The sequence below is a fragment of the Dasypus novemcinctus genome, chromosome 6, assembly GCF_030445035.2.
Source record: "Dasypus novemcinctus isolate mDasNov1 chromosome 6, mDasNov1.1.hap2, whole genome shotgun sequence".
Lineage (NCBI taxonomy): Eukaryota > Metazoa > Chordata > Mammalia > Cingulata > Dasypodidae > Dasypus > Dasypus novemcinctus.
The window spans coordinates 47,094,299-47,106,724 of record NC_080678.1 but is presented as its reverse complement, the minus strand read 5'-3'; the positions used below and the strand labels follow the sequence as shown (position 1 = coordinate 47,106,724).

General features: G+C 40.4%; 1 protein-coding gene across 1 annotated transcript; it reads left to right on the top strand.

The window, feature by feature from the left end:
* Window positions 1-360: 360 nt before the first annotated feature.
* On the top strand, window positions 361-10,144 carry ANKRD1 (ankyrin repeat domain 1). Its single transcript, XM_004449987.3, has 9 exons — window positions 361-576; window positions 1,192-1,371; window positions 2,294-2,431; window positions 2,558-2,665; window positions 4,148-4,246; window positions 6,182-6,280; window positions 6,466-6,564; window positions 6,702-6,800; window positions 9,272-10,144. Exons 1-9 carry the CDS (start codon window positions 550-552, stop codon window positions 9,380-9,382), a joined length of 960 nt encoding a protein of 319 aa, XP_004450044.1. The 5' UTR covers window positions 361-549; the 3' UTR covers window positions 9,383-10,144.
* Window positions 10,145-12,426: the final 2,282 nt, after the last annotated feature.

Below are 12,426 nucleotides of genomic sequence, written 5' to 3'. Positions count from 1 at the left end.
CTTTCCTGTAAGGCTATTTACCACAGAAATAGGATGTCCTGAAGCAACACTTCCCCCAAGTGAAGTGCTGATAAGTCTGGTTATCAGAAAGATATTATGGGGAGTGTGATAGGCAGGGCATTTACATTTTCTTGATAGGTTAGTCATATGAAAGCTGACAAAGAAGGAAAAAGAGCAGTGATATGGTGCAATATCAACAGCCAGCTGTCCCCTGGCTTCCCGATAAATAGGATGACTCACATTGCTGAGCGGTGTGGTCACTGCCAAAGGAATGGCCCTCTCACATTTCTTCCTGATTCACGTATTCAGTGGGGTTAGCTTGTCATCCCCTCCCTCTTTGGCTTCCCAGACACTGAGTCTGGAATGAGAATTCACCTGCCTCTGAGTTGGCTACTGGTGAGAGTAGGAGTGTTACTTGGGTTCCCAGGTTGGAAGATTATCTCACCCAGCCCAAGCTATATAAGCTAACCAGGGTGGAGGGGCTTAGCAGGGCCGACTCAGGATATTCATTCCACAGGAGAAAAACATACAGACCCACTTCAGGCCAAGATGATGCTGCTGAAAGTAGAGGAGCTGGTATGTAAGACACATTCCAACATGCTAAAAACTTATTTAGTCTTAGTTTTTATTTTATTTTCTTTTAGGCATAATGCACAGGTACTCTGAAAATGTCATATATGGAAAATGGTTGGTTTATATGATGGAATAAATGAAATTGGAAAAATGGAGCTGTCAGTAATGAATTATCTGTATATTTTCTATTTCTTTTAGTTTCATTACTAAAGTATAGAATCGTATGGATTTAGGGGAGAAGTTCTATTTCAAGAAGATATATCTAAAAACTTTACAACTTAATACCAAAAGCCATCAAAATACCTCAAATGGAAGAATTTTAAATAATCAGAGAGGGTTTGTGATTTTCCTAGGATAAATGTGATTAAGGAAATTAAGAATAGATTTAAACTACTCAACCAGCCTAAGCCTTTATTTAACCAAGAGATTAGGACAAGCACCTGAAGGCAATCCTGGACTACCTGCAGCCATTCACAGCAGCCTGAAGTCTGAGAGTATGCTCCAGAGAGACAGGCACACCAGCGAGGGAGGGCCAGGGGCCTCCTGCCCCATCTTCTGTGGGAAACGACCCTAGGCCAGCTCCACTGCTTCTGACCCTGCCATCTTCTCTCCTCTTAGGTCACAGGGAAAAAGAGTGGCAATGGAGAGACAGGGGAGTTCCTTCCTGAGGATTTCAAAGATGGAGAATATGAAGCTGCTGTTACTTTAGAGAAGCAAGAGGACTTGAAAACACTTCCAGCCCATCCAGTGACCCTGGGGGAACAACAGTGGAGAAGTGAGAAACAGAGAGAGGCAGAGGTAAGAACCTTCCCATGGAATCCACTAGTGGGAGATTGTAGCTGGGGTGGGAATGGAGACGCCAGGGAGGAAAGAGAGGAGAAAGAATCAAAATAAGTACAATTTTTCCCATGACTTTTCTATCAAATTCTAACCCATAAAGAGGTAACTTTTTGGGGACAGATTGTAGGGAACTAGTTCTTTGACAAGATTAGCACCCATGGATTCTGAATCAATGATTTACTGTGCTATGAATATATCCTCATTGAAAGGTAGACTTGGAAAGAGAAATGTGTCTAGTGAATTTCCAATGTCATACACTGTCTAGTTAATCCCAACCAAGGGAGACATCTTTTTCTCAATAACATGATCTGCAGTCCATGGAATCCTCAGGTCATTGTTTGGACAGTGTCCACCAACAGTGTTGACACATCTGTATTGCTGGGTGAATGTTTACTACTTACTAACCATAGATAAAACATGCATTAGTTAACTGCTGTCCCAGGATAATCAGTTTCATAGGCCTTGCTTAGTAAGCCACTTGAAAGATATTTGTGCTGATATTTCAGAGCTTTGTACTTATTTTTGCATTCTTTGGGGTTAAAAAAAAAAAGCTTTAATTTTTGAGCATGATAAAACAAATTCGACAGAAATGTGGGACTTATTTATGCCAGTAATTATGAAATACATAGAGATTAGATTGTGCTTCCAAGTAGTCAAGGGCTGATTCTACAAGGAAAGAGAAGATGAAGACAATTAACTGAAAAATTAGACCCCCAAATATTTTAACAAGAAATTACAAAATGAAAGTCCAAGGTTTAAGTTAAAAATTTTTTTTGTCAGAATTGTTCAAATACTTATCTCAGACTCTTAATATTTTGTTTCGACCATCAGAATTCTTGTCAGAACTCACCATATTTTGAAATATGAATTTCTTTTTTAGCTCAAGAAGAAAAAGCTAGAACAAAGATCAAAGCTTGAAAGTTTAGAGGACCTTGAAACAATCATTCAACTGAAGAAAAGAAAAAAATACAGGAAAACTAAAGTTGCAATTGTGAAGGAACCTGAACCTGAAATCATTGTAAGGGCTGTTTTCGTTTTGTAGTTACACATCTCATGCTGTGCTACATGGATATACACATCTGTAGAGGGTTTGACTGAATGTTAGAAAGCTCACAGTAACTCTCACATTTTTTTTTTACTTTAGACAGAACCTGTGGATGTGACTAGGTTTCTGAAGGCTGCTCTGGAGAATAAACTGCCAATAGTAGAAAAATTCTTGTCAGACCAGAACAGTCCAGATGTCTGTGATGAGGTAAGATTTATACAAATACTGAAAAATCCAGCTCATTAATTATGATTCTTATGCTTTAACGCAGCCTTGCTAATGTAGTACCCAAATCATTTCACCTGAAACAGTTTTCCCAGCTGCTGCCACATATGCCAGTAGCATAATAGGAGAGTGCAGTGGTTAAAAAAAAAATTCTGGTTAGTGCTAAGGATTTATATCACTGTTGTTTCTTTGTTTTATTTTGTTTTGTTTTGGTACTCTTCCATACTTCTAGCTGACTTTTGTCCATTTTCTCAGATCCTTGGGATAGACTTTAAATAGGGCAAGGCCAACAAGTTATCTTCAGAAAAATATATTCTTAGCATCATCTTTGCCTGGACCAAAACATATCAACACTAAACAAGGAATCTGGAGACTGGAGTTCAAGTCCCAGCTCTATCACTGTTTGGCTATTTGATCTTGAGCAACTAATTTTATTCTTTGAGTCTGAGTTTCATTATAGGGTTGGAGTAAAATAATGCCTAAAATTATTCTAGCTATAATTGTCTGTTAATTCATTCATTTGAAGTCAATTTACCAGAAAACACTAACCACTTTTGCAGTCTTTCACCCCATGAACTGAAATGGGGGGTCATTACTGAGTTGAATTATAAAAATGAGTCTTCCATCCTCTTAAAAATGAATACTTTTTGATATTCAAACTACCTGCAGTTCCAGATGGAAGAAAACTGTCTGGTCTGCATGACAAGTCCTACATAAACAAGGAAGGTATAAAATACAAGAAAGGGAAATGCTAGCATTTGGGTAGTTCTTGGGTTTTTTTCCCGGTTTTATTATTTTATTTTTTTTTAATTAAAGTTAATAGATCACAAGGAATGTTAAAAAACATAAATCAAAAAACATATGAGGTTCCCATATAACCCACTCCCCACCCCCATCACATCATTTTTATAAATTGTATTTTTTGAAGATATATACATCACACAAAAAATGCTACATTAAAAAATACAAGAGGTTCCTGTATACCCCCCACCCCCCCCCCCACCCTCCTACCCCACTCCTCCCACATCAACAACCTCCCTCATCACTGTGGCACACTCATCACACTCGGTGAACACATTTTGGGGCACTGCTGCACTACACAGACAATAGTTTACCCTGTAGTTCGCACTCTCCCTCAATACATTCAGTGGGTTATGGCAGGATATATAAAGTTCAGCATCTGAGAGCATTTGGGTAGTTTTGAACCTTTAAATTTACAACCCTCAATGAAGACCTCTGTACACTTAGAATTGTACATTGCAGGAAGCTTAAATTTCAGTTGCAAGGTAATTGATTGGTTTAGCTGTTTTACGATTTTAGTAAATTTGACTAAATAAGCACTTGGGTTTCTATCAGTTAGGCCATCAGAGTCCCTAGCCTCATGCCTCTTTGAAAGGAAAGGACTTACCCGTCTTTTTATATGCATTGCAATCTTTTTTTTTTTTTTCATCTCTATTTTGACAGTATAAACGGACAGCTCTTCATAGAGCATGCTTGGAAGGACATTTGGCAATTGTGGAGAAGTTAATGGAAGCTGGAGCCCAGATTGAATTCCGTGATATGGTAAATATATTTCTTTGTTTGGAAATGAGCCAAAATAAGTAGACTATATAAAGCTGGAGAAAACTGACAATGAAAAACTGGGCTGATGGGATTGAAAATTGATCTGAGGGAACTAGGTAAAAGCTCATTTCTCCATACAAAAGGAAAGTTGGGAGATGGGACTAGGTCATGTGGAAAGTATTTTTCATACATACTGAAAAGGAGAGGAGTGTTCCAGGGAAAGGAAGGAAGTGAAAGCTGTTGAACAGAATTCAATACCCTCATCAGAGTTGGGTCATTATCAAGTCAGTAGCATTACTGAGAAGTAATACATTCGGCACTTGCTTTTCAATACAATCCTGTCCTTCCAATATACATGGAGCCTGTTTGTGGCACCTTGGCTGCCAGCAGCATATCAGAATTCTCTAGCTGCACACTTTATATGATAGATGCCCATTGCCATCCATGAGATTTGGGGCTAGACTGCATATTCAATGAATTGCATCTATGGAAAGTAGCTGCTGTTCAGACCTCAATAATTCAACCACTGATTTCTACAAAGACCAGTATACAGCATATTTTATGAACTGAAGATTGGGCTGGGAAAATGGTTCATTTATTGAAATGAAACTCAATTTGACTTTATAGCCAAGTAGAAAAGGAATATCACAAAAGTCCAAAGTACTTGGCCAGAATTGAAGTCAAAAGACAAACACGTTAAGAAAATAAAAAACAAAAACAGTGCATGGAAAGACACTAAAATCCAAAGGTATGGTTATACCCAGTAGAGCAGTGATGAGGGAATTTCATATGTAAGTACAGTAGGCAGTGACCACAAGTGATGACAGTTGACGTACAGATATTTTGTTAGCATAACTGATAGCACAGGCCCAATAAGAGATGGGAAAGAGCAACAGGGACTCATGATGACGTGTCCAATCCTGATTAAAATCTTCTGGAAGAGATTATGTTTCTTTTGCCAGAATTTTTAAATACATTTATCTAGAACTTTTGAATATATCTGGCAAAAATTGTTAAAAGTTCCAGGCAGATGTGGGTTTGAATATTGATTCTGCCACTTACTAGCTGGGTGTCTTTGGGCAAGAATCTGGAACTTTTTAAGCCTTGCTTTTCTCATCCATAAAATAAGCATACCTCATAGTGTTGTTGGGAAGATGAATACATCTAGAATGTTTAGCACCAAGCTGGCACAAGTAAATGGTAGTTGTTATTCTTTTCTTTATTATTAAGATACTCCTAATGACATCCACACACGCACACAGACATGCACACAAATACACACATGAGCCCACACACATACAGAATTTAGCTAAAACATCCGACAAGAACCTTCAACTACAGGGAAGTGGACTTGGCCCAGTGGTTAGGGCATCCGTCTACCACATGGGAGGTCCATGGTTCAAACCCCGGGCCTCCTTGACCCGTGTGGAGCTGGCCCATGCGCTGTGCTGATGCGCGCAAGGAGTGCCGTGCCACGCAGGGGTGTCCCCGTGTAGGGTAGCCCCACGCGCAAGGAGTGCGCCCTGTAAGGAGAGTCACCCAGCGTGAAAAAAAGTGCAGCCTGCCCAGGAATGGTGCCACACACACGGAGAGCTGACACATAGGATAACACAACAAAAAGAAACAGATTCCGGGTGCCAGTGATAGAAGCGGTCACAGAAGAACACACAGCAAATGGACACAGAGAGCAGACAACTTGGGGGGGGGGGGGGGCGGGCGGGAAGGGGAGAGAAATAAATTTTTAAAAATCTTAAAAAAAAAAAAAAACCCAAAACTTTCAACTACAATAGTTAGAACTGGCAATCGACTCAAGGCCAACCCAGTGCTATGAGAGATTGTGGCAAATCATGAGTTCTCCTGGATCTTTGAAACCAAGTACTAATTTCCTGACCAGGTTCTCACATTAGATCACATCCTCTCACCTTCCCTATATAGCTTGAATCCACAGCCATCCACTGGGCAAGCCGTGGAGGAAGCCTGGATGTCTTAAAATTGCTGCTGAACAAAGGAGCAAAAATCAGCGCCCGAGATAAGGTATGCCTCCTCCTGCTGGGGTTCTCTCCTCTCTGCCTCCAAGCCTGCCTGGTCCTTGCAAAGCCGGCGGGAAGCCTGGTGCCATGCATAGTTGCCATAGGGCCACTTCTCCCTCTCGCACCTGCCTTGGGGTTTGGGACAGTCTGTCCTCATTCAGACAAACAGCAGTGTTTGCAATTTTCTAGTTGCTGAGCACAGCGCTGCATGTGGCTGTGAGGACCGGCCACTACGAATGCGCAGAGCATCTCATTGCCTGTGAGGCAGACCTCAACGCCAAAGACCGAGTGAGTAGCTAAGCCAAGTTCCACCTGCTAAGGCTCTTCCTTATTTATTTGGAATCACTCCCCAAGCTGGGACACCGTTGTGCAACCCATGTCCTGACTTCAGACCCACCCTTAACCTGTTTATTCTGCTTCTCCAGGAAGGAGATACCCCTCTGCATGATGCCGTGAGACTGAACCGTTATAAAATGATCAGACTCCTGATTATGTATGGCGCCGACCTCAACATCAAGAACTGCGTAAGTACTTGAAACAAGGTGCATTATGTGCTGGCTTTCTAATTTACATGTGCCTTTCTTAAATACTTGGAAATACTCCTGCAATGGTAGTTATTTTGGAGGGGGTCTTGTGATGGCTTAAATGCCCCAGTCAAATCTCCATAACAATACTGACATTGACAGTGTTAATCTGGGCAAGAATTCAGGTCACCTGGTTAGAGATGGAGGCAGCCTTAGTGGCTGTTATCACTACCTAATAATTCTTTTAAAAGTTTGTCTGAAAATAAAAGATGGGCAAAACTGTCCACCTTTACAAACCTATGAGGCAGAGGACCCAACTATACCTTGGCCATCCCTGGGTGAGCCAGGTCTGGGGTAGAAATATAGACCCATACCTTTCCTGAAAATTCTATAGTGGTCAGTGCAGCCAAGGACCAACGAGCTCAAATTCATCAATGTCCAATCTGGGTAATTCAGAATGGTCTTCCTTTCCTCACAACACAAACAACCAGGGGTGCCATGATTCTGCCTATGTTTTTGAGATAATTTCCATGCATTTTTCACTTTGGTTGGTTTGTCTGTATATCACTCAAAATTAATTTCCTTTATTCAGGTCTGGGAAAATGCTTTATAAGCCCCTAAACACATATTTATTAATTTAATTTAATTTCATTGTAAGCAGGGAATGTGACCAACTTTTCATCAGAGTCCCAAATCCTAGCCAAACATCATCTAATATAAACTTAAAAATATCACCTGAAGGAATAGGTATAAATTACAGAAGAAATAATTGAAAGCAGCTTTTGGAGAATCACTTTCCAAAGAAGGGGTAAAAAACGATCTAATGTGAATGCTTTTCTCCTCATATTTTTGTTACTTTGAGACTGAGAGGAATTCTTTATTATAAAAAAAAAAAGCTGGTTTGGTAACAAGAACAATGGATGATGATAAATGGAGACTGTTTGCAGGTGGGAAAGTGTTAATAGCAGGGTTCCCTCATACTTATACAAGGACTGATCTTATCTAACATAAAAATAAACTCTCAGAAAAAGAGTAGATTCAGTGAAATCTCCAGAGCTGCAGAAAATATGAAGATTTATTTTTTCAGGCAGTAAGACACCAAAAGCAGATAAATAGCATACAGATTTGGGGAGACTATGTAAGTGGACAGAATATCAGGAGATGGATTTCAATACAGTGCAAGGAATTTATGGAAGAATAACCCAAACTATAAAAGTAGGACTCATGGCTCTGAATTATCAACTAGAACCTAGAAAAAAAATTCTAGAACTATTAATTTCATTGACCCTGTGGACTGATGTTTCCAAGACCAGTTATGTATGGGATGCCATCAGGAAGGGGTATGGAAACAATACACGATCCATTATTCTATCCTTGTCCAAATCTCTCTCTTCATGTCTACTGATAGGGTTCCTCAAGACAACACAGAGGTAGGGCAGTTCCCAAATAAAGACTATAGGGCCAGTAACTCAAATGCCCACTAGGGCCAGGCAGATGATATAAATGAGTTAAATGGGTGGCTGTTGAGTTATATCCACGTAACGTTGTTAAAAGTGGTGGTCCTCTCCCAACCAAGGCCATTGTTGCTATTGTGGAACCATGGCTACCATGTTTCCAACTCATCTGATTTTTTCATAGAGGTCACAAAACCAGTTGGGAAATCTCTTGATTTCCAAATGTTGTCAATTCTAACTTAAAAAATAAAAATAAAAAATAAAAAACAAAACTAACCTATTTGGGGCTAAACAAAACTCATCTACAGACTGATTTTTACCTCAAAGCTGCCAGTTTGCAACCTCTGGGTTAAAGAGATGGAAATATTTCTGAATAGAGGTGGGAAATGGTCAGGACTTTTCATATCAAAGACAAGAATTGAGAGATGACATGGTTTTAATTTTTGTAAATATCCTGAAACATATGTATAAGGGAAATAAATTTTGTTTTCAAAAAGTTATTCACTCAAATGTCATTAAAATGAACTCTAAGAAAAATAAATTTCATGGGAGAACCCAATGAAAATTCTGAGAAGTTGTGAGAAATCTGCTACCAGGAGCAATACCTGAGCAACATCTGAGGACATAAACCATGGTGCTGAAGCCCATTATTTACCATAAGTTCCTACCCATCCAGGAATCATTTTCCAAATTGATAGGAACTGGTTCTCCACAAAGAGGAACACCACATCCTCTCCATGCTCCTTTTCTGTTTTTTTTTGTTTGTTTGTTTGTTTTTTACAAATATCTGGAATTGCTCCACAGGGGGAAAATGCAAATCCTCAAATGCCAAAAGCATCTCCTTGAAAAACAGTGAAGGGCTGATTTGAATATAAACTGCAAATCACATGAGGTAGAAAACAAAACACTTCTATAACATGTACCTATGCATTATCCCATTAAACAAAACAGAAAGAGAATGTGAATTTAGAGGTGCCTTCTACCTGGAAGTCAAATTTTCTTATCTCTTTTGATCAGGCTGGGAAGACCCCAATGGATTTGGTGCTACACTGGCAGAATGGAACCAAAGCAATATTTGACAGCCTCAAAGAAAATGCCTACAAAACCTCTCGCATAACAACATTCTAAGGGAAAGACTCTTTTACCAACTTGTGTTCACTGGCGTTTACGAAGGCACAGCCCAAAACAAGAACAACTAGCTATAAAATCCAGCTTCAGTTTATCAGCCTGTTGTAAATCTGTGCCTAATGATGCTTTGAGAAAGCACAGGACTATGAGTATTTCCGTAAGTTTAGTTAAACCTATTCATAGTTTATTCCAGCTTACTTATTTACATTGATGCCACTGATCAAGTCCTTCATGGACATCTATTTCATGGGCAAAGCTTAATTGTATATAACATCTCTGAAGCTTTCCCATGAATAGTTTTTAAATCAAACTAATGAGCAGTGATTTAAGTGCCTATGTATGCATCACCTCACTCATGTAAGATATTTCAAGGTGTTTATGAAAGATGAAGGTGATCATTGCAGTCCTCTTTTCTCCTGAATTTTAAATGCTGAAGTTGGAATGGAAGCAATGGAAAGCATGTAGTGACAGGAAAGGAAACAAAGTAGAATGGAAGTGGATTCCATGAGAAGGGCAGTAAAGCTAATCATTTTACCCCTGAGCCTGGCCTTTTTTTTTTCCCCTAATCAAGTCACACTGTACCAAAGGTAAAGCGAATGTCTTGAGTGTAAGTGCAGGACAGCAGAAGGAGCAGGTAACTGGGTCATACCGAATTGAATTTGCTCAGGAAAAGACGAAAGTAAATGAAAACTGTAAATGTGTAAATGTATATTGCATTGTATGTACACTTTGTATTCATAATAAAAACAAACTCTAAACCTCTGAGTTGTATGGTGGGAAAGGACCATGTGAAAAAGGCCATTTAGGCAGGTGTTTTTCATTGTCTTCCAAATTTTTCAGGTTAGAAATGTCCTGTAGAACAGCACTTCTCAAACTTAATGTATACACATATCACCTGGGGATCTCGTTAAAATGAAGGTTTTGATTCAGTCCGTCTCAGGTGGGGCCTGAGATTCTGCTTTTCTAAGAAGCAACCAGAGGATGCCAAAGCTGTGGCATGCTGCAACCACACTTGAGCAAGAAGGCTGTGAGAACCCTAAAGATAAAAGAGTTCAAGTCCTTTCGGCTCCAATGACGTGAAGAAAGAGACCCCTGGTGGCTAGGATGATTACTGCAAGGTGATCAAGTATCCCTGAAAGTCCCACCAGGGCTCTGCCAATGAGACTTTTAACAATTAGTGTAGGCATGGCTGGCAATGTCAAAGGCCTCCCACACCTGGTCAATGATTTCCAGTCTCCAAAAGGGAGTTATTTTGTTGCCAGCTGCTAAGACAGGTGGTGAGAAAAACACTGTCTTTGCCCTGGCCTTCTGGAATAGACGAATATTGAACAATCACAGAAATATATGGTAATAATATGTAGTAAGTACAATAAAGGGGGAAATGCAGATTTCTATGAACATATATAAGATGGGGGGGAGAGGGTCTACAAAAACCTTTGAGGTGTGCCATTTAGGGCGAGTCTGCAGGATAAGCTGGAGATATTCAAGCAGAGTGTTCCAAGCAGCATGAAAGTCAGCGGGAAGGGCAAAGATGTGGGGAAAGTTTGGCCCTTGTGGAAACCTATGAGGTCAATGAAGGCCAATGTGCAACACAGAACTGCCAGCACCAATACCCCCACCAAACTCCCTCCAGCTAGGATCACACACATAACCTCTTAGATATGCCTCTAACCTTTGAGGAGCTTAAATACAGTCCATAACCAGAAAGTCAGTTAGCTGGTCATGGATTCATATGAACTTGTAAGGATGCTGTGAAATATTTTTGTGCCTTTTTTATCTAGTCTCTTGTCAACCCAGAATACACTTTCCACAGCCATGGGGAGTTTCATTCTCTCCATCATCTCCCTCCCTCCTAGTCCCCTTTTGCCATGCCTTGCCCTCCCTGCAGGGTCAGATCCTTAAGGCTCAGTGTCCTTCTATTTCTTCAGGGTAAAGCACCCAAAATGCAGGCAACATTTCTCTAGTACTAATGTCTCCCAGGACCTATCTTGGCTATGTTATTATGTGGCCAAGTTCTTATGATGTTTTCAAGTCTCCCTCCCCATAAGAGGTGAGAGGGTAAAGGAAAGAAGGGCGTGAGGGGTTAAAAACAAACTTCTGTGTTGCTACATATAAATATTTGCACTAGTAGAGGGCATGAGACAACAAGGAATAAATCTAATTAGAGGAAGGCCAGTTAGCTCTGCTATTGCAAAGGATAAATACTGAGTCTCCATGAGAGGTAGTTACTTTTTATAAGCTCCTTGCTGTCCCACCTGAGCCAGCTGTTTGCCCATAATCTGTTTCTTGTCTTGGGTTCTCTCTAAGAGGAGTATGTCCCTGTGGCCAGTGGAGAATCCTGCTCTTTCCCTCACCCCTTCTTTTCAACTACCAGGTCCTCTTACCAAGTACACTACCTAAACAGCTCTGTCATCTGTCCACTTCCCACCATCCTGCATGCCTCTCCCCTGGTTCTGATCACCAGGACTTCTCCCTGGATTACTCAAACGGCCCTCACTTGGCTCCTGGCCTCTGCTTTCAGTTTTACTTTCTTGCAATCTGTTTTTCAAGTTGCAGACAGAGTGATTTTTCCAAAACGCAAATCTGATCAGGTCACTATCCTCTTTAAAACTCAATGGTTTCCCTTTTCCCTCAGGATAAAATGAAAACTCCTTGATATGTCTGGATTAGTTTTCTAAGGTTGCCATAGCAAATTACCATAAACTGGGTGGTTTAACACAACAGCAACTTATTGTCTCACAGTTCTGGAAGTTAGAAATCCAAAATCAAGGGGTTCAAGGCCATGCTTTCCCTGAAACCTGTAAGAGAGAATCCTTTCTTGCCTCTTCTGGCTTCTGGTGTTGGCTGGCAATCCTTGGTAGCTGCAGCATTCCAATCTCTGCCTCTGTCTTCACACAGCCTTCTCCCCAATGTGTCTATTCTTCTCCTTTTACAAGGATACCAGGCGTACCGGATTACTGTATTAGAGGCTACTCTAACCCATTATGATCTCATCGTAACTTGATTACATTGACAAAGACCCTATGTCCAGATAAATTCACCTT

Coding starts and splice junctions, on each gene's coding strand:
- ANKRD1 (XM_004449987.3), top strand. CDS start 550: ATGATGCTGCTGAAAGTAGAGGAGCTG. Junction 577..1,191: donor TGCTGAAAGTAGAGGAGCTG/GTATGTAAGACA, acceptor CTCTCCTCTTAG/GTCACAGGGAAAAAGAGTGG. Junction 6,565..6,701: donor ACCTCAACGCCAAAGACCGA/GTGAGTAGCTAA, acceptor CTGCTTCTCCAG/GAAGGAGATACCCCTCTGCA.